Consider the following 23,234-nt stretch of genomic DNA (forward strand, 5'->3'; position numbering starts at 1 on the left):
TAAGGGGCAACATTTTCATGCAGACAGTGGTGCGTGTATGGAATGAACTGCCAGAGAAAATGGTGGAGGCTGGTATAATTGCAACATTTAAAAGGCATCTTGATGGGTATATGAATAGGAAGGGTTTAGAGGAATATGGGTCAAGTGCTGGCAAATGGGACTAAATTAATTTGGGATATCTGGTCAGCATGGACGAGTTGGTCCAAAGGCTCTGTTTCCGTGCTGTACATCTCTATGACTCTATGACCTTACGGAGTTGGTTACCGATATATCTGCTCTCTCTGAAAGCTAGAGTGCAACACTTCATCTTCACCCTCAGACAATGTTTGACATCATTAAAATGCATGGATCCAAAATGTTATGTGAACAATACAGCTTTAGAATCATTCCTTTATCTAATCAACCTGCCCAATAATTTTGAAGAAAGACGGTGAAATTGTCCCTAGAATCCAGACCAACATTTATCCCTCAAGCAGCAATGCTAAACACACATTCACGTTGCCTGGAGGAACCTGTTTGTGTGATTTTCCTGTTGCATTTCCAACATTACAACAGTGACTCTTCAAATCATACTATGTGGTTGTACAGCACCATGTGATGTCCTGAGATCGATAAAGGTGCCATATAAATGCAAGTCTTTTCTCTTGATCGGTTGAGATATCGCTACCTTGGACATTTAATTTGATATGTATTATGAGACTCACCAAGAAATCCAGCAATAGGTTTGTTGTTTAAATAAGTCAAAACGTGTTGGGTGAGAACCTTTGGTGTTGCCATGGAGTCTCATTGTGGTATTACTCTCCTCTTGGTTGATATAGGAAGTAGTGTCGCAATCCTGTTCATCGCCTATGGCCTGCTATCTCTAAGGAGCCAAATATATGTTCTGAGAGATTACTGATGCGTGATTCTTAACAGATTAATGGGGCTAACTTGAGGATTATGTATCAACTTTATATTAACCATTATCATTTTAGTATTGTAGATCCACCATGTCCTTATGGAGCCTAGATGGGCACACTACAATCAGATTTTGTTACTGCTTATCTGTTGCTATCGATGGTCACCAAACTAAACATATTTTAGCTCATTTGTTTGCTATAATTGCTGCATCCTATGATTCTGCCCCACCAGCTACCTAACAAAGGAGCAGCACCCTGAAAGGTTGTACTTTCAAATAAACCTGTTGGACAATAGCCTGGCGTTGTGTGATTTTTAACTTGGACGTAATGAAAGCATTGTTGTATTGAGATCATGATAATTCATGTCAGAAATGATAAGAAAGCTTCACAAGAACCACAAGCAGATATATTCAAACTATATCGCCATTTTCCCAGCCAAAGGCATGGCTATGCCCAACCTGACACCACAACAGCAGAAGAAGTAACTGCAGGAATTAACCATTCAACCAGTCAAGCTTGTGCTGCCATTCGGTATGATTTTGAACTTCATCTCCACTCTCCCACTTGCTCCCCAAGTCCCTTGATTCTCTGAAAGACAAACATTCTGTTTATCTCAGCCTTAAGTATATTCAGCACTGGAGCATCCACAACCTTTCTAGTTAGAGAATTCCAACGATTCACATACCTTTGAGTGAAGATATTTCTCTCATCTCAGCTGCAAATGGTCAGCCTCTTTCTGAGACTGTGCCCTCATCCCTCAGATTTTACAGCCAGCCAGGACAACTTCACAGTGATAACCTAATTACGCTTCTTCTGACCCTCTTATACTGAAGTGAAATTATCTTTAAATTTTCTAAACTCTGAAGAATTTAGGCCTAACTTGTTCACCACAGGACAACCCTCTTATCCCAGGGACCAATCCAGTGAGTTGTCTCAATGCTGCTTCCAACCAAACATACTGTCTTCCTTAAAGGTGGAGTGAAAATTACACACAGTATTTCAAGTGAGTGGTTTCACTGTTGCCCTGTGCAAATGTATTCAAGCTTCCCTATTCCTGTACTTCAATATCCTTGCTACAAAAGCAAACATTCCACTTTATTTCTTAATGCTTGCTGTATATTCACGCTAACTTTCTTTGCTCCTGTGGCGTTCCAAAGTCTCTCTCAACATGAGCATTTGCATGTTTCACACCTCTTAAAAATAATTGCTTTTCTATCCTTACAATCAAAGTGAATAAACTCTCACTTTCTCACATTATGTTCAATCTTTCATCTTGTTGACAACTTACTTAACCAATATCGATGCAGTCTTTTTCTGGCCTGCTTAGAGCAAATTTTTTTTTACTGTTAGCAAACATTACTCACTCTCTGTTAGTATCAATCATAAATATAAAAGTTTAAGAGCAATCATTAAAACAAGAAACCTTTTTAAAAAATAATTCTACTTGACATGGCCTGTGAACTTGAAAATGCCCCATTTGATTTAATTCGATTTGAGACTAGGACCCGACGGCACAGCCTTAGCGTAAAGGAAAGACCCTTTAGGACAGAGATAAGTACAAACTTCTTTAGCCAGAGGGTGTTGAATCAGTGGAATTCATTGAGGATATTTAAACAGAGATTGATAAGTTCTTGATTTCTACAGGGATCAAAGGTTGTGGGGAGAAAGCAGGAAAATAGGGTTGAAAAACCTATCAGCCATGGTTGAATGGCAGAGCAGGTTTGATGGACTGAATGGCCTAATTTCTGCTCCTGCGGCCTTTTGGTCTTATTGCTGTCACCTGTACCGAAGTACAGTGAAAAGTGTTGGGGCTTTTGTGCTTTACACGCAGATTGTACTATACAAGTGCATCAAGGTAACAGAATGCAAGATGCAACATTACAGTTGCCAAGAAGATGCAGAGAGGGCTCATCATTAATATTAAAGAGGCCCATTCAAAAGCGTGATAACAGCAGGGAAGAAGCTGTTCTCAAATCTGTTCGTACCTTTCTTCAAGCTTTTATTTATTCTGCCCGATGGCAGAGGGTGGAAAAGAGTGGGAGGGGTGGGAGGAGGCTTTTGATTATGTTGGTTATTTTCCCAAGGCAGCAGCAAGTATAGGTGGAGTCAATGGATGGAGGGCTGGTTTGCGTGACAGACTGGGCTCCGTTCACAATTTTCTGTAGTTTCTTTGGGTCTTGGGAAGAGCAGTTGCCCTGCTATGCTATGATGCTTACTATGGTGCACCTATAAACATTGGGAAGAATCTTTGTTGACATGCTGCATTTTCTTAGCCTCCTGAGGAAGTAGTGACATTGTTGCATTTTCTTCACCATGGTGTCAACGTGGGTGGATCAGGACAGATTGTTGGTGACCATCGCTCCCGGGAACTTGATGCTCTTGACCATCTCGACCTCAGCACCATTGATGCAGACAGAGACGTGCCCTCCATTCCGCTTCCTGAAGTCAATGACCAGCTCCTTTGTTTTGCTGATGCTTACAGAGAGATTCTTGTCTTTACACTGTCCAGCTAACTGCTCTATCTCCTTCCTATATGCTGTCTTGCCATTGGTTGAGATCTGACCTATGATAGTGGTGTCATCAGCCAACTTGTAAATGGAGTTGGTACAGAATTTGGCCACACAGTTGTGTGTGTGCGTGTGTATGTGTGTATGTAAGAAGTGTAATTTGGGCTGAGGTTGTAGCCTTGCAGGGCAACATTGTTGAGTAGTATACTGGAGGAGGTATTGCCACCTGTCCTTACTGCAGTCAACTGGTCAGGAAGATGAGAATCCCGGGGTGGGGAGTGTGGAGGTGCAGATACTTAGGTCCCAGAGTTTTGAGATGAGTTTGTTTGGAATTATGGTGTTGAAGGCAGAGCTATAGTCAATAGGTAAAAATCTGACATAGGTATCCTTGTTATCCAGATGTTCCCAGGATGAGTGATGGGCCAGGTTTGCCACAGACCTGCTACAATCTGGGAGGCTGGAGTTGATGTGAGTCATGACCAATCTCTTGAGCCATGTCATAATGATGGAGGTCAGAGCCACCGGGCAGTCGTCATTGAAGCACGCTGTATGATTTTTCTTTGCAGGCAGGGATTTCAGATTGTAGTAAGGACAGGTTAAAGGTGCCTCACCAGCCAGTCTGCACAGGATCTGAGTCCATGGCCAGAGTCTCCATCTGGGTCAGTTGCTTTCTGAGTTCATGCTTAAGAGGTCCAAGCTAATGTCTGTGATGGTGACCGAGTGTACAGCTGCACCCGATGCTGATGGGATAAGTGGCATCATTCCATTGCCCTTCTGTTCAAATCGAGTGTAGAAAGCATTGAGCTCATTGGGAAGGGATATACTGTTGCCCGCAATTCTGTCTGACCACTTTGTAGCCCTTTTATGTTGTGTAAGCCTTGCCACAAATGACGTGGTTAGTCTGGGTTTCAAGCTTAGTTTGGTATTGCCTCTTGGCCTTGCAAAGGTCGGAGCTGGATTTCCTGTATAGATCAGGGTTGCCTGACCTGTATGTCTCAGACCTGGATGTCAGTGGGGAGTGGATCACCCGGTTCATCCATAGTTGCCGGTTGGGGAATATGCGGATAAACTTCCTCAGCACGCAGGCATCTACACACTTACTAATGAAGTCTGTAATGGTAATGGCATACTCATTCAGTTTGGCCACTGAGTTCTTGAATGTGGACCAGTCCACCGTCTCTAAGCAATCCCGTAGAAGCCCTTCTGTTTCCTTAGACCGACATTGCACTAATTTCTGTAATGGGTCCTTCAATTTCTGCTTACAAGCCAGGAGGAGGAGGGCCACAGCATCGTGACCTGATTTTCCAAAATGCGGATGGAGAATGGAGTGGGGCCTGCTCTAATTAGGTTCCTCTACTTCCTGTCCTGAACCAAACCTCTATCCATGTTAACAAAATGTAAGCCTAACACCACCATAAAAGACTCCTACCACTCCATTCCTCCCTCAACTTCATAAGCTTTTAACATACAACATGGTTTTGTGTGACATTGTTTTGAATGCCTTGTGTAAATCCTGGTATATTAAATGTACAACATCAACTTTATCTACATCACTAGCTACATCCTCAAAAGCAATAATAGGTTTTGTCAAACGCAATTTCCTTCTGTTAAAACCTAGCTGAATTGATCTGAACATGCCATGATTTTGAAGCTGTGTTAAAATATTGTTGTTCCTCGATGTGTGTTCTGAAATTAGCAGCTGCAGTGAGGTAGTTAGCTGGTGATTATAACATTCAGGGCATAGCATTTTTTCCATTTGATTCTGCTCAGAGACAAGGGTAGATCGCACTTGGAGTGTCTTGGAAAGGACACATAAATCAACTCAAGGATCAGTGAATGGTAATTCAAGGGTTTGTTGGTTTTGTTCAGTAAGAAAAAGGAGCAGCCATAGAAGGAGGTGACTTGACATGTTCATATTGCTTGCTGGCTCGACAAGTTGGGGCTCACTGAGCTCCCAGGAGCTTCTGAGTTGTGAAGAAGGCTCATTATCAGACTCAAAACATCAACTCTGTTTCGGTCTCCACAGATATCGGCAGACCTGCTGAGTTTCCCCAGCATTTTCTATGTTTGCCCCAGATGCTGTTTGGGAGCTCTGCACAGCTGGGATCTGGAAAAGGTCTGGGAGCTACTTAGCTGCTCAGAGGATTGGGGCTTAAAGAAGCTCCGGGTGCAGTGAAGAATTAGAGCACAAAGAAAGACCAAGAGTGGTATTTCTTTGGTTCAGCTTGAGAAACAATATTTGGAGAAACCCAAGGCTGTGCCAATTAATTGAAGATACCTGTTGATGAAAGGACCAGAATTGTGCTGCTGATTGGATGCAAGAATGCAGCTTTGTGGGTTCAGTGAAATAATGTTATAGGAGAAGAGGTTGAACCTCTACACATTAAGCAGGGATTGAAATAATTAGAATTGGAATGGCTTTTGAGGAATTTCAGAGGCTCTAACTTCAAAAGTGAAAATATTGAAATTCCTCATTAAGGAATGAGAGCTTTAAAGATTAGCTCACCGCAGTCACTTACATCTGGAAGGGATGCAGAGAAATCAGAAGGATATGCCCCGAATGTATATGCTATTTGGCATACAGGGTGATGTTTTTGACCCCAGTTCATCTGGTAATTTGCATTTACTTTATGTTATTTTTTGGATGTTAGGGTTGAGGTTAGCTCTTTTAGTGTGCTTTACTTTTCTGACTTTATATAGTAAACCTTTTTTTTATATATTATGCTATCATATGGCTTTATTCTCTTACGTGGGTGTCCAGGATTTCAAATTCCACAGATCTTTAAGCAAGAATTTACTGGTCCCTAACAGCATCATAACCAAATTTGGGCACATGCCATTGTAACAGAAATTTGGAGATCCTCTTCAGGATCATTATGCAAATTGGCATTCTCGTCTGAGTGTACAGCAAGATAATTTCAAACCTGTTCAAAGTAGCTGCAAACACCAAATGGAATATTGTGGAAACAGTAAGAGAACAGCAGTGGGGCAGACAATGCTGTGCAGAGGCCTTAATTAGTTTTACTGGCATTCAAATGTGAAGAGATTTGAGGTATTTTACATTTGCAGTTTCTTTCGATCATGCAAGTTCTCCCAGCCTTTTGTTGCAATGAAGAGCTACGACAATGTGTGCAAATTAAAGAGTGGAGAATATAGGTATAGTCTTTCATGGCTTGTTGCTGCTTCTCACCTAAAACCATGCTGTATGCTGAAACTATATTGCCTACATTTTAAACAGTTTGGTTAAAGTGTATTTACCTTCCATTCCTCCTAACCCTTCCCCTGCCAGCATTTGAAAGGTCACTTTGACAACTCAAGTAGTTGCACATGGACGATTAGTTTAGTATATGTACACCCATATATATGTTTGGCATGTTAGCCTTATCACAAATATGGGTGAAAGTGAAGTCTATAATGTACACTGTTCCAAAGTTTCTTCAGTCATAAATTTTGAATCATGTGTCTCATATTAAGCGTCCAATTTTATTTTCACATCAACACTGATGGCAAGTAAGACCTCTACAAACAAGTATAATTGTACAGAAATACTAATACTGTTTTTGCTGGTCAGACCTCCATACCCCAGAAGATAGATTTAAATGAATACATATGAGTATTCATAAGTATCCACTTTTGCAAAGACTAATGTATAAATCTATAAAAATTCATTCTAATGTTTAGATCTCTCTGTAGCCTCACTCTGTAGACTCCTCCAACCCACAATATACCAGAGACTCAGCATTCTTCCAAACCTGAACTTGTATGTATGTGCTACCACTTTCAGCTATTCAGGTCTCAAATCCCAGAATACCCTTCATAAACCATCTGTCTACGTCTCTCTACTTTTAAGATACCCTTCAGTCTACCTTTGATCAAGTGTTTGGTCACCTGCCCTAGTGTTTCATTCTTTGGCTCAATAACACATTTTTGTCTGAATACCTCACTATGAAGTGCCTTGGGACATTTTACTACGCTCAGAATGTCATAAATGTCAATTGTCATTATGTTGTTCATTCTTTTTTGGATTACCTTTTTATGATCCTAGTTCAAAACATTCACAGTACATTAATATCCATAAACCTCTCACCAGACATAACATTTTTCATACATTCATTTATTTTCATCTCCAGTTTGAATGAACTTCACATTACGTTGGGCCATGACTTAGGATAGGTGAATGGATATTTTTATTCACTCATGGGTTCAGGGCGTCATTAGCTGGGTCAGCATTTATTGTCCATCCCTAATTGCCCAGAGGGCAGTTAAGAGTCAGCCACATTGCTGTGGGTCTGGAGTCACATGTAGGCCAGACCAAGTAAGGATGGCAATTTCCTTCCCTAAAGGGCATTAATGAACCAGATGTGTTTTCCAACAATTGACAATAGGCTCGTGGTCATCATTAAACTTTTACTTCCAGATTTGCTTTTTATATATTGAATTCAAATTTCACCATCGGCAATGACAGGATTCGAACCCAGAACTAAACGCTGTTACATAGACATTACTGAGATGAATATTATGGTTTTGACTGGGCTTCTCAACTTAGTCACTGCATCTGAAATAACCATAGGTATGAAGGCCTGCTGCTGTTTTCCTAATACTTATCATGAGGTTTCCAACATGAATATTATAAATGTTTATGCTAAGGTCATTCTATGCAGATTGTCCAGTCAGTAGAACAAATTATAAAGGACACCTTAGGTGGATACAGTTGAATATTTTCTTTTAGCATGCATCTATTTTCATACTCACAACCTGTTAAAAATTTCTATTTGGCACACCATTTATTTGCAGTGACAGTATTCCTTTAGGTCGATATTGGGAAGCATGAATTTTCGACTGGTATCTACTCTCAAGATCTGTTTCAACTGGTAACGAGGCTGATATCATTAAACAAACAGTCTGCTCTTTCTTTAGCAACAGAATTACACAAGGAGCACGGCCAGTGAAGATTGTGCTCTTTCCAATGCCTTCTAAAGCCCTATGGTTGCAGAGGACAAAGGTTTCTTGCAGCTGTCAGGGCTCTTTCCACTAATCCTCTGCACTGTCGACAGATGACCTTAAGCACTCACTGATGGAGGTTCAAGAGATGTTTACGCAAACAGGAAGAGAACAGCCTGACCGGTGTTAATGACAGCCCATTCATATTTGTATCTCAGCAGCTTGAGGAAAATACAAGAAGGTCTGTGCACATCAAAAGAAAAAAAAAATCACAGCGAACATATTTCAGTTTGGGAATTATCAAAATTATTAATTAGTGCTGTGAAACATCTCAAATTGGAAACTGCTCCCAGCAATTCTAACATCATTTCTCAGAACAGTTATTTGGAAATACCTCATCCACCACTTTTCTTCTTCTTCTTAATGCGTTGAACTTGGGTTACTTGATTCTAAGCCATTGAAACCGTGCCATAGCTTTCAGAAAATAATTATTTTTGTGTTTCGATTGTCATCAGCCAAAGGACTTTCATGTGGTCTGTTACGACAGTAATATTTTTAAACAGAATCACTTCACTAATTTGGAATTTCTTGCCAACCTCCCTCAGCACAGTATGAAGTGAACACAATGCTGTTGTTTTGCCTAGAAGACAATCTAATTATGATTTACTAATTGACCGATTATTTACAGAGCTATTTATTCATTAGATAATGGAGGACCTTTGGCTTGCAAAGTATTATGGGAAGCATATTCATCACAAACTTACTGAGGTTTCAACAACAGAACTATTGGAGGCAATCTTCATAGCAATTCCTAAAACCAAACACTTTTCAATCCTTGTAATAGCACAGTTTAAACTCAAGGGTATGGTCAGTGAGAACACAAAAACAGTATTGTAATAAATTGCTTTTATTGATATTAAAAACAAAAGTACAATGATCGTGAATCTCATCTTTCTCTAGAGTCTAGTGTTGGTTGAGTGCACATGTTAAATATATGACATATTAGTTAACAGGAGAGTACACCTTAACTGTATCTGCTAAAACATTTCTTAAAAAAAGTAAAAAGCTTTATTTAACTAATGCGATTGCGGATGTTTCCCTTCATACTGGCTGATGCAAACATTTGACAAAAGAACTATGTTTTCTGAGTACTACTTAAGTGATGTAATTTTGAGCTCATTTTCTTTTCATAAGAAAAGAACAAACTGGAAGCTTTCCATTTTTGATGAAGCAACGGTGAATATAAATGTGAAGTCACTCAAACCAGAAGTGAATCAAAAAAACTGACAGGAAACAAAAGAAGTTAACACAATGTGGGTCACAAAAAACAACTAGAGATGAGCTATAATCAAGTAATTGCACTTGATTATACCATTGCTGACAGCAGTGAGCATGGGTACACAGTCTCCAAAAGAAGGCCTGAGGTTCTCTGGCTGAATCAAGGCACCTCACAGAGGCTTCCAATACCAAATAACACTCATATTGACAGAGAGAGAGAGAGAGAGATAGATAGAGAGAGAGGGAGAGAGAGCAGACAGAGAGAGAGAGCGCGAGAGAGAGAGCGCGAGAGAGAGAAAACAAAAAAACATTTTCTTTTCATTTTTTGGTACAAAGCATCTACGAAAGCTTTACTAGTACAAAATTAGACAAAATAGTTATCTGTCTTTGCAGTTGCTCATCAGTGCTAAGTACATTATTTGGACCAATTTTCATATATATTTTACATAAAATAAATAATGCCTTTACGCAGTGCCATTACTTTTAATAGCTTGGCGGCTCAACACTGCAAGATATAGCTCAGACTAAATCCAAAAAAAGATCTGACCCTGGACAGTAAGTATGAGTTCAAGTATGTTTTCAAAGCAAAGCAAGTAACTACTATGAAGAAGAAATAAAGTTAGTTGAAAAACATAGGAAAAAAATTACTACAACACTGCTGTTTCCCTTTGATTTTTGTCTCTTTTTTGTGCCTTTTGTCTTCTCCTTGCCTATCTTGCACCGCCAAAACCAAGCTAATTTTTTTTAAAAAAGACGTGTTTCCTAAAACGGAAAAAGTTAATTTCAAGTTCTGTTTGATGTTCATGCATTTATCAAATCCCAATTCTTCGAATCAGCTCTTTTGCTTCTTTAAAAGCAAGTTAGCACCGTAATACAAGTGTGCGCGTGACCACACTTATTGTTTATCAGAAATAGTGCCATTGAGAGAAAAATAAAAAAAAGACTTGACGCAATCTGTGGCAATGCGAGACTGCACGCACCACTGTCTTTAGTCCCTCACAGGTTCACCTAATCTCATCTTGTTTAAAAAAAGGTGCAGGATCTGGATGACACTAGGTATTCCACGAAGTGTTGATATCCCTTCTTGTATAGGTGCAGAACAAGCGAGGACACATTATCTAGAATGCATCATGTGACATTTGTATGTAAAATAAATTGTAGTCTGCGGCATGACCTTTTTTGGGCCCAAGCACCTCAGACACCACGACTTCTTTTGCCCACCAGGTATCACTTTTACCAGGCTGCTTAAGTAACATTGCACTTCTTCACTGGCTGATGTGGGGGGTGGGGGGGGGGAATGGGCATGGGGAGGGTTGGGGTGGGGTGGAGGTCGTTGAAGGCAGGGAAGGAGATCTAGTTGAAGGAGGTGGGTGGGGAAGGGGTAGAAAAATTCAGTTGGAATGCCACAGAAATGACGTCGTGTACAAAGCTATAATCCCCGACTTTATCTCAAGAAATGTGCAAAAATGTTTCTTCATCATTCTTGACTGAAGTATTTCTTTGATGCCGCTCGGACTTGCAGGGGTGGCTTGACAGGGAGAGTCAGAAGTGGCTTGTGCGTTTTGACATACTGTAAGCTCTGGACTTCCTCAACTTGTCTCCTGAGCCTTTGGGCCATGAAACCTGAAGGAATGCCTCTTCGCAGACGCTGGGCAGATCTTTTTTGCCAGAAGTCATATTTGGAATACTTGGCAACCAGAGGCTTCCTAAAGCTTTCCTGCAATTAAAAATAAACAGCATTAGCAACGCTGCCATGTGCATTTTGTAACAGCATCAAAAGCCTATCTGATGTTCAAAACCTCAGGCAACTGATAACCACCACGTTTCCATTGTTGACTGGCTTTGCACTGCTGGTCCCTGAGCAAACAGCAAATAAGAACCACAGCATGAACTATTGTTGGCTGGTAAACAAGGTCTTAAGTGAGATCGGAGGGATTTGGTTTTGCTTTTCTAAACATTGTGGGTTTTTTTTAAGAAGTCCAGAAACATATCTTTTTGAGAGAATCAGAAACAACAGATCTGGAGGTTAACAGTCAAAGTTCAGGTAACGACTTGATACAGTTCCAATTCTCTCCTTCTCCTCATGTAAAATAACGTTCCGAGCTGAGAATACAGCCTCCTGATTTCGGACCTTGAGAAGTTACCAGCCATAGTTTGTTGAGTGCTCTGCTTTATTCATGATTAATCTCAAGTCTTATTTATCTACAATGCAAACATGTTATAAACAAGCAGATTGATTGACACTAAAAAGTCAGAGAGGGATTGTAATAATTACCATTGATGAATCTTCCTACACAGCCAAATAAAACATTCTGCAAATCAGCAATGACTGGAAATTTATCTTTTGTATCCACATTCTTACTGTGGCTGATGTCTAATAAGTCAGATGTTTGATATTCTATGGTAAATGATTCTACACAAATGAACGTACTGACTCCCAGACTCTTTCCATTATCTGCAAGGTACAAATCAAGAGTGTGATGGAACATTCTCTATTTTCCTGGATGGATGCAACTCCAACAGTACTCAAAAAGCTCAACCACTTTCAGAACATAACAGCCCATTAGAATCAGCATCCACCTTAAACATTCACTTACTAGTGCACAGTGACAGCAGTGTATCATGTACAAGATGCATTGCAGCAAATCAAGGCTTCTTTGAAAGCACCCGCAAACCAGTAACCATTGAGAAATCCAAGGATAACAATCACATGGAAACTCAATCAAGTTTCTCTCCAAGTCATGCATAATCCTCTCAGAATTAAGTTGCTGTTCCTTCACTGTCACTGGTCAGAATTTTCGAATTCCCTACCTGACAGTACTATGAGGGTACCTTCAGCACACTGACCACAATGGTTTAAGGTGGCTACTCACCATCACCTTAATAAGGGCAATTAGACATGTTCACAAAATGCTGACCTTGCCAATGACCCTATATCCAATGAAGGAATATGTAAATGAAAATAAAAATGGGTTTACTAGACCTTTATCGTTGGCATTGAATCAGCTGTCATGCCTGAGTTAGTCTAAATGAGATCAAAAAGATAAACATGCTATTGAAACTAGCTTGGCTTACTTGAAACCTGGATAGCCAATTATAATAATATGCCAGGGATCATCAGGTTAAAGATTCTTGGTTTTATATGAAACAACCTCAAATTGTGAGCCCCTGAATATTTTACTAGTGATTAAAGATAGAAGGAAAGGCATATATGAATAGTACAGGTTTTGAAAATAAAATGGGAATACAGTAAATCTGAGGGGAGACTGGTAATCTTGTAGCACAGTGCCAATGTCCCTACCTCTGAGCCAGGGAGCCTGGATTCAAGCCCTACCTGGTCCAGAGAGATGTAATAACATCCATCAATAGATTGATTAGAAACCAGCTGAATCACAGGGGAACCACTAGATCTTTTCTACACGATAAAATCCCTCCGTTAAGTGCACAGTTCAGAATTGGAATTAGTGGTGCTTTGATGAAAATGTTTTGTGTGAAAGAAAATTCTGCCATAAGCATTCAACATTAGAAAGGGTTTTGAATGACAAAATAAGGTTTCCAGCTACAAAAGCTGATCTGAGAATGCGGATAATTAAAACTGCAGTGAGTCAGTAAATCTGAGTACACTGTTTAAAAATGGTGGTGGAATCTAAGCTAATAATATTCAGTCATGAATAGGGCATGAACTTTGAAAAGCAAAGATTTACTGGGTTATTCGGAAAGAAACAGCACTGACAGAGTGGGCTGAAGCACCTCCTTCTGCATTGTTTAATCTTTCATATAATACCTTGTGCACCAATGCTATCAAGGGCACTGTACTAATATACTCAGAGTAAAGACTAAACACAATTAAACCCAGTTCCACTTTCGTCATCTCCCATGATGCTGCAAAGTTCACACTTTATGAATTAAAACTAGTTAATTTTGATTAATAAACATCATGAAGAAAAATATTTTAGCTGACAGTCTTATTTAAGCTTAAAATAGCAATGGACAAAACAAAGGTGTGTCCTATATTTACCACAGTGCTGGAGGGCAAAGAAAGTGAGCTGAAGTGGAACGTGCCCCTCTCAAACCTGCTCGACTTTGTAGCAGTCTATAGTTACAGAGTCAGAGTCATACAGCACAGAAACAGGCCCTTCAGCCAACTCACCCATGCTGATCAGGTTGAACTCATCCTGTACTACCTATTACTGACATACTCAAGTAAACTAAACCAGAAACTGTTTCCAAAATGTCGATAAATCTTGTTTGGGAATGAGATGGACCAGATCAGAACCATTTTTATTCTCTATTTAACATGTGAAAGGAAGGGTATGCAACCAGTTTGCAAACTAATCTGACAGCAGGATGGCAGAAGTAAAAGGTTATTGACAGCAGATTGCTCTATTTAAAAAAAAAGACTCCACTGATGAAAGCAGTAAGGAAACAGCCACATACCTTATTTGCTGATGGTAAAAGATTAAAAGGTGTTCCAGAGAGATCACGCTCTTTCTTGACTGGTTTTGCGCAATAGAGTTCTAGAAGCCCCAGATCACAACTGCGGAAGCAACATTCTTCGACTATTCCTCTATTCTGTCTGCGACTATTGGATCTGCCAGTTGCTCTACCTGAAAAGGAGGAGGGAATTATTAGATTTTGTCCCCCCCTCATCAGTAAGGAGAATCTCAGGAAGCTTTCAGTTTATATTGACTTTAATGCTGTGGAAGGAGAAAATAAACTGTGGATTTTGCCAAAAATAAAAAGAGGGCAGAGGCCACTTGACCTTGCCAACACAGCAGAAAAGCCATGCAATGAAGCAGAGGGGTCCAATGAACTATATGGCATCAACTGTAGGATCAGTAAAAGATAACTTTGCCTTAGGTAATGGACCTTTTATGTCAGTTCGCTATGAACTCTGTGTTCATGTTGGCTTTTGGAGCAGCTTAGGAACTGCAGATAGTGATTATCCTTTTGGGAATCTCCCAGATGATTACATTCCTGTTCCTCAGGTTGGTGCAGATAGCATCACTTTCTGCTGTAGGTACATGCAGAGAAGCACTTAAGCCACATTGTTATGAAAGAGTTGCACTTCCGTGCAAAGGCTTTATCTTTTTCTTTAAAAAGAAAGGCCACTCTTTACATTGTTAATTTCATCTTAACTGTATGTTCCTTCACTTGTGAAGATCTCCAGATGATCAGCAAGATAAACAAGAGAGGCATGTTGACACAAGACATAACTAAGCTATCATCATAGCTAAGGTCCCACAAATTGAGGAATTTGTTAAAATCTAGCTGGATCACATTTGTCTTAAAATGTAACCAATTGACCAAATTTAATGCATAGGCAAGCACTGAAAATCAACTACAATAATTGAGGACTGAAAGTGTAATAGGCAAAACCAAAATAAATTATTTATTTTTTTCATTCTATCCTGACCCTGCAACCAATTCCTTCCTTCTGCTGAGTTCCAAACTCCCAGATCATTAAAAATGTGCTTAAAATAAAAGATGGAATGCTACAGCAGTATTTCTTTAATCAGAAGAATGTGAAAATAAACAAGCACTCCATTGTAACTATCAGCAGAATGGTTTAGCCTTGTGTCCTTGTCAGAGAGAGAGAGAGAGAGAGAGAGAGAAAACACGTGAGAAAATGTGCTTATTCAGCACAATTGCTGGCTTGGAAATGAGTTTATCCAAGAGCTGGGTTTATGACACTGGACACCTGCCTGCTAATTGTTCCTTTTCTCTATTACAATGAGGTCTGTGGTCAACGAAAAGGAACCTTTTAATATAGTCGAGAGGTTTTCATTGTGCACTGAACAAGTCGGATGTTTGTGGAAAATAGCACATTCTGTTTAAGGGTTCCCTCAATGATTGGCAGCAAAAGCTACTGACATTGTATTTGAAGCTTTTTATTTCTGGTTGAGGAAGTAGGGAGACCATTATAAAAATTTATAAAAATTATATAATTGATGCATTTGTATTGACTAATGCTACTAAACACCATGCATAAAAGTCTGTAGTAAAGGATTCACATACACAGCAATAATTTATTTTTAATAGAGTATCCTACTCCCTGGGAATGTTTGTCAGTATACTGAAGTTTGAAAATTTATTTACAGCTTTGCTTAATGACAATATTAACTTTGAGAGAGCCACAAGAAGTTAGGAGGAAAATTTGGAATCAATTTCTCTGGGACTCAGCCTCTTCTCTTAACCCTGACCCAAAATAAGAGTAACTATTTAACTTTCACAAATCATTTCTGAAATAATTTGAAAATCCTTAAAGTGCACATCTTATAACTGAATGCAAATTACACCCATAGCTCTGTAACCTAATGCAATGGATAAAATTATACAGTATCCCAGGACTGAAGAACAATAATAGGCCAATTCTCAAAATATTTCTGCCATTAAATTCGATCACGGATGATCTGTATCTCAATTCGGATGTGTCTGCCTTTTGTTTCAATCCCTTCCCTCACAAAGATTTACCAATCTCTGCATTGAAGTGTGCAGTGGCATCCTGGAGATCAAAGCCAAAGTTCTTCATTTTGTTTTGAACCATTCAAAATACTGTGATCCTGAATTTGTCACCAATAACTCACATGCACATCCTGTTTGTTTGGCAGTCTTAAATATTAGTAGATGTGACACAAACTCACTGGAGTGAAGAATGCATTGTCTTTAAGGAAGTCATTATCAAATGCCATTGTCACGTGGTCAAGGTGTAAAAAAGTTGTAGCTTTAAAAAAGGAGAAAACCCCTCAGTTTAGGAGAACCATCAAAATAAAAACCTAACACGTACAGTCTTGAAACAAATCCTTATGATTGGGCAATAACCACAAAACCTCATATCAGCAACTGGAACTATGGGCACTGGAATGAAAATTTAATTTGAAGGACCTCCCCTTCAAACTAACATGCAAGAAGTTATCATCAAATTAAAAGGATAATAGGAATATACAAAAGTTTTTTTAGTAACAGCAAACAAAATAATCACTCAGCAAGTTTTACATATTGAAACATTCCTTTAGCTCTCTCCCTGAAGCACAAAAATAGTTAACTTACTGAAGTAAAATCCTCTTTCACCGCAGACAAACTGTAGAGTGTCCACCAGCTCACCACCACATAGTGTTTCAGCTGCAGTCACTCCATCTATAATGTACATTGTGAATGCAATGGAAATGAACAGAAATTGCCTGCATGGGGACATTTTTCTGCCCTGAAAAGGAAAGAGAAAAGTCAATAAGCAAAGTTACTGTTTCACAATTAGATTGAGATCCTGTACCAAAGATTCCCCAAACCACCTTACCACGTGTTATATTCTTTTCACAAGAATAAAACATGCCTATAGCATTTACTCATTAACAACATTAAGGATGACAAATGCTTTGTACTAATAAGTGCAGGCTGCCAATCAAAAATACTCAAATCAAAACCCTGATTTGTAAAATAGCTTGTGATTATTTCCACACCAGACAGTGCCAAAAAATAATGTTCTGAGGAAGAGTCACTGGACCCGAAACATTAACTTTGATTTCTTTTCACAGATGCTGCCAGATCTGCTGAGTTTTTCCAGCAACTTCTGTTTTAGTTTCTGACTTAGAGCATCCGCAGTTCTCTCAGTTTTTTTCAAAAAATAATGTTGTTACACTGACTCAGAGTTCAGATATTATCCTTGTAACATGAGCAGAATGGGAAATATGCAGTCCAGTATCTAGCCCAGCCAACATTAGTGTGTTGTCTACAAGCTTTGATAACATCAATTTGGTCTGCTACACTCAGGGTGAAACAGGAGAATGACAAATGATTGCAATAAGACTGTTTTCTAGTTCCCAAACTCACGTTATCTGGTTCAAACAGGGCTGATGTTAATTCTTGGAATAGTGTTTTTTAAAATAAAACTCCCATTAACTGCTGCAAGGTCTCGTGTTTACTCTACGACTGACAGTCTAAGTCAATTCTTTTGAACAGTAATTAAACTGATTTTGGAGCTGGTAACCCCTGGTTACAAGCACAAAAATGCAATCTAGGGCACTGTCCACGGTACCCAACCATGGTGTTGAATAGTGCAGCCACCTTGCATAGTGATGTTCCACAGTGCAAAACTGGAATAATCAGTGTGTGTATGTGAGTGTATATGTGTGTGTGTGTGTGTGTGTGTGTGTGGGGGGGGGGGGGGGGGGAAATGCAGGGTGAGGGTGCTGGAAAATGAGGGTGAAGACTGTATCAATAATTGCATTGGCAACAGACTACATGTTGAGTTTTCAAACTGTCAACATTCAAGGTCAATTTTGAAAGATTTAATTCAAGTTACCTGACCTTTCTATTTGAATACTTTTTCCCCAAAGAAGCTTGGCTGAAGTAACATAAATCACTCCAATAAAACTTTTTTTCCCCTGAATTTAAGCAAAATATTTCAAGTGCTTGTTTAGTTAAAACATTGAGTCTAACAGGTAGATATAAAGAAAGAAGCTGTTTCAAGATCTATGATTCTCAGTTTGAATTTAGATCCAGGTCAGGTTTCAGCCAGTATGGTATTTACAGACCCGTCATTACTTAAGTTATTTTATGCTTAAATGTCTTGAAAGAAAATACGCCCGTGTCCTTACAGCTTTTCATGAGTTAACTCAAAACTGGTTGAGAACATAAAGAAGCCCCCCACTAATTTAACTTGCTCTTTCAGATTTTTGTTCGAAATGTTGCACTGAAAATCCCATTCACAATATCTCAGTGCATGAAAAGTTAAACAGACGCCTGAGCTGCGTGTGTGTCTGTGTGTCATTCACAGAACTAACTGTACGTTTAAATTTCTTCCTTAATTCATGAAGACCGATGTTCTTAGTAAGTAAAACAGCAGTCGTACAAAAAAAAACTTGCACACTTCTTAATTCTTTCCAAAGTTTTTTTTTGTAGAAGTTTAATTATCTCAAGGCTAAACCAGATCGCTGTTTGATTTTTAAGTATTAATGATGCATCAACAATCTATTTATTCGAGTTAAGGCTATTACAGTAAAGTCAAATCAGAGAGTCGAGCAGCACGCAAGCAGAATACTAACGCTACCCAGTGGAACACGCTGGGAACCTCATCTCAGAACAAGCTACAAACAGCAAACATGGTGCAAAACAAGAAATAAGGGCACCAAATTACTTCTCTGTGCTGAATCCCAGTGCTAGTTTTAATTTCGATGCGCTTCACACACAAACCGCCTTTTTGTTTTTCTGTTTTCTTTAAATACGACTGAAGCACCTTTGAAAAGCAGCTGCTAACGTGTGCGTGTGTGAGGGGAACAATAGTCGAAGGAGCCGGTTGAAGGGACTGTATGCATAACTTTTTCGCCAAGCGTCAATCTGTGCAGAGTGTACAAATATGCGCTTTTTGTAAATGAAATGAGAAACTCTTCTTATACAATAAAAAAAAGGAGCGTGAGATTGCACACTTATTCCCTTTACCTATCCCCCTTCAAAAAAAAAACAAATAACTTGTCCAACAATGAAAGTGGCTCAGGAATAGTTGCAACTAAACAATGCTGGATGTTATCCCTTTTTTAAAAAGATTGCCTTCTGCTCCCTTGTAAGATCTGAAACCAGTTTCCTTGTTACCTTAGCGGAGTTGTCGCTGCAGGCTGAGTCTGCACAGGTCGGGAACAGAGCTGGGTACTTGGGATCCATTGTACGGCGTTGTTGAGCGGAGGGACGCTTTTTTTTTCCCCAGCTGAAGTTCCTTTAACCGCTGCTCCAGAGTTCAGGAGACAGGCAGAACAGAGCTCCCGCGCTGCTTATATAGCCGCAGCGTGAACCGCCAGCACGCACACTCCAAGAGAGGTCACCGCGCTGTAGCAGCACTTGGCAAAACCTGACCAACTCCGTCTGCACAAGCAGCCCAGCACTTGGCTTCTTCTAAGACGCTGCAAATTAATGGGACTTTTTTTTTGGAAAAAATAAATATTGATGCAATTTATTTCTTTGCAAGGGCTTACCCCCGTTACCGTGAAAATGTTATTTGTTTCTTTTTGCGTTGTGCATTTGCGTGTGTGACAACTGCCATGCTCATTATTAGGAGTGATAATCCTTTCAGATATATAAAAGATAAGACTTTGATGCTTTAAAATACAGCCGCCACACACACACACCCTCCAAAATACTATTTACATTAGGTCCTAATCCATGACTCATTATTTCTGCCACTTTCAATCATATTGACAGGGTTTAATAAGGTTAATAAACTTCTGCTCAGGCAAGAGAAGAATTCATAAGGATGGAAAGCAGGAAGGGGAATGTATGGATGCCTTCCTCTCCTTTTGATGATAGTTATCCATCATGGAGTAAGATAGAGATTGACCTTTAGAGGGAAAGACTTTTTAGAGAGAAAAAAACAATATTTTCGGCCTTGATATTGATCCCAATGATGAAGGCTTTGATGGTGGAGGCTACAATGTTAGGTGTGTGGGAGGTCTTGGTGACCAATAGTGCATTCTCCCTTCCATCACTGCCTTCTTCCTAAGGTAGATATCAAGATGGCGAACAGAGAGATGGGACTTAGCTCACATATTTCAGTTGGGTATTCACTACATAATTAGAAACTCAATTTGACGCCACTCTTTCACAGGAGTTTCCCTTGGGGTTGGGATTCTGGGCTGTAAAAGGGAACTGCCAACAATTCAGAGTCAGAATTCTTCTGAGCATCTCTTCTAGTTCAAGAGGAACAGGACTGTTAATCCTCTCCTAAACAATTCCAAATATTCACTCGCTCCGCTCCTCCCATCATGCCTCTCTCACCTCCCCACCCCCCTTTTCTGCACATGCCTATCTCTTCCTTCTGGTCATGTTCTGTCTCCCCGTTTTCTCCAACCACACCTTCCTTTCTTCCCTTCCAGTTGGTGACACATGCTCAATTATGATTCCTCTTGCCCTCCCCAACCCCACCCCACCCTTTTCTGTCTCCTCTCCTCTCCCAATGGACAACACCCATCCCTTCCAATTTTGGACTCTCACTCTCCACTTCCCACTTACAATCAAGCCTCCCTTCTGATTACCAACAGCTACCCCTCCAATCTTGGCCCATCCCACCCCAGCCCATCCAGGGTGGGATGGGCCTAGTGTTTTTTTAAATTTAAATTCATTCATGGGATATGGACGCCACTGGATAGGTCTACATTTATTGTCCATCCCTAATTGCCCAGAGGGCAGTTAAGAGTCAACCACGTTGCTGTGGATCTGAAGTTACATGTAGGCCAGACCGTGTGAGGATGACAGTTTCCTTTCCTGAAGGGCATTTGTGAGCCAGATGGATTTCTCCAATAATGGATTCATGTTCATCATGTTGCCATGGTCATTAGACTCTTAATTCCAGATATTTATTGAATTCAAATTGAATTGAATTTATTGTCACGTATACCAAGGCACAATGAAAATCCCACCATCTCACACGGCAGGATTTGAACCTGGGTACCCAGAACATTACTGGAGTCTCTGGATTAGCAGTGTAGCAATAATATCATAAGATGATTTCCTCCCTGATCTATTATTGCTGGTCTATTAATGGTAATGATCTGGGGACCTGGGTTCAAATCCCACCATGGAATTTGGATTCAGTTAAAAAACTGGAACTAAGAGTCTAATGAAGACCACAAAACTAGTGCTGACTATCAGGAAAAATCCTTCTGGTTCAGTAAAGCCCTTAGCAGGCCATCCTTAACTAGTCTGGCCTAAATGTGACTCCAGACTCACAGCAATGTGGTTGACTTGTATTGGCCCTCTGGGAAAGTGGGGATGGGGTAGACAGTGACACCCACAATCTGCAAATGAATGAATAAGAAAAAAAGTTCTGTTTGCTGACCTACTCACCTTCGGCTTGTCAGAGAGTGTTGCTAAGGATGGCAGCAAGGATGTTCTTGATTTTGGCTCCTCTCTCCAACCATGCTGCCAGTTTCGCTGGCTGCTGGATGGGAAACAGAAAAGGAAAATGATAAGGCTGTCCTAATAAAGATTGGGCAGGACGTCTACATCCTTGTTCTGTTTTTTCAACCATTTCTGGCCTCAACTGAACCTTCCTTCACCTCCCAAAAACATTACAGTTATAGAGTTTTGTTTGTATTTTAACAATTCTTGGCCAACCCACTTAACAGAGAATTTAAATGTACATGAAAGACAAGCCTAACAGTGACTCAGTCTTCCTCGCAAACTGTACCTTTTCTCTAGTTTTTCTTGCTGTTTGGCTAATAATATAGGTTACTCGTTGAGGTAATTCATCTCGGTGATCTTTTAACAAGGCTATTAATGTGTTTACTACAGGCTGCTTACAAAGTGAACAGCAGTCAAGATCCTGTTTTTGCTATTTAACTGTGGTATTGAGGCACCAGAGATTCTACAATTTGCCCCAGTGCCCCAGGACAGGGAGGGGGTGGGGAATATCAGGCAAAACTCTCTGCTCTTAATTGTTATCCAGTGACTCCTGCTGGAAATTTGCATGTACGGCTCCCAGTCAACAAAGATCTCAAAATTTAAAATTCTTATGCTTGTGTTCAAATCACATCCCTGTCTATCTCTTCCACCTCTTCAAGCCATGGAACTCTCTGAGAATTCAGAGTTCCTTCATGTCTGACTTGTTGTACATTGTCCACTTCCTTTCCCACATTTCCAAAGGCTGTGTTTTCGGCTATCTGAGCCCTGAGCTCTGGATTTTCCCCCTCAATCCTTTCTTCCTCTCAACCCCTCTACTCCTTTACTGGAATACATAGTTAGCCATCTGTCCCATTATCTGCTCCCTTGGCTTGTGTCAAAGCTTGTTTTACAACACTACTGTGATGTGACTTAGAAAGTCCTACCATATTGAGTGAATAGTATAAATGTGCAAGTCGTTGTTATTGCTGCTGGGTGTGTGAAAGGCACTAATCGGATTGCACCTGAGTGGGTCTTAAAACCATTGGCTTTTGAGGGTTTCTTGTAGAGATTTGAAAGATATATGACATATGTGGAGATGTAGTTGAGCATCTTCAGGTATCAAGTGAAAATCTAGGAATTGAAATGAACAAAACATCTTTCTACTTCCTTATTTCAATACTATAATTTGTTTCTAATAAAAAGCTCTTTGCTGAAGTACCCCAGAAATCAAAAAGAAAATGGTCTTACTTTATTGTGTCATAAGCGAAACTGGTAAGATAAAGGTAATGTGGGAGTCATCTATGATCTTACTGAAATTTGATTATGCTACAATTTAAACAATAGACTACTGAACTTTAGGAAAAGTTTTACTAATAATCAGACTAAATATGAAGAATAGCCCTACATTTATATAGCACATTTGATGGCTGAAAACATCCAAAAGTGTATTACAGTGATTAAAGTATGTTTTGCACTATCTTCACTGTAAATAAGTCAGTTTCTGGGCATGTTTCGAAATTTTTGGAATAATAGTAATATGTGTTAAAATCATTAAGTTTGTTTGTATAGCATTTAATGCTATCTTACATCCAGCACAATATTATTACTTCATCATCAGCAACTTAGTATTGATCAGCAAAATGTCAACTTTTACTTTTATTTATAAATAAAATTACTAACTAATGTTCTCCACCCAAATGGAGTGCGATCTCCATTGTACACATAATGCCCCATAATATGTACA

General features: G+C 39.7%; 1 protein-coding gene across 1 annotated transcript; it reads right to left on the reverse strand.

Moving 5' to 3' along the window:
* Window positions 1–9,236: 9,236 nt before the first annotated feature.
* Window positions 9,237–19,364, reverse strand: LOC140493509 (insulin-like growth factor 2). The gene is made up of 4 exons (XM_072592013.1): window positions 19,211–19,364; window positions 16,676–16,829; window positions 14,063–14,232; window positions 9,237–11,342 (listed from the first exon to the last, which is right to left on the reverse strand). The coding sequence occupies exons 1-4, from the start codon at window positions 19,277–19,279 to the stop codon at window positions 11,103–11,105; spliced, it is 633 nt and encodes a 210-aa protein (XP_072448114.1). The 5' UTR covers window positions 19,280–19,364; the 3' UTR covers window positions 9,237–11,102.
* Between the last annotated feature and the right edge of the window lie 3,870 nt (window positions 19,365–23,234).

Source organism: Chiloscyllium punctatum, chromosome 22, assembly GCF_047496795.1.
Source record: "Chiloscyllium punctatum isolate Juve2018m chromosome 22, sChiPun1.3, whole genome shotgun sequence".
Taxonomy (NCBI): Eukaryota; Metazoa; Chordata; class Chondrichthyes; order Orectolobiformes; family Hemiscylliidae; genus Chiloscyllium; species Chiloscyllium punctatum.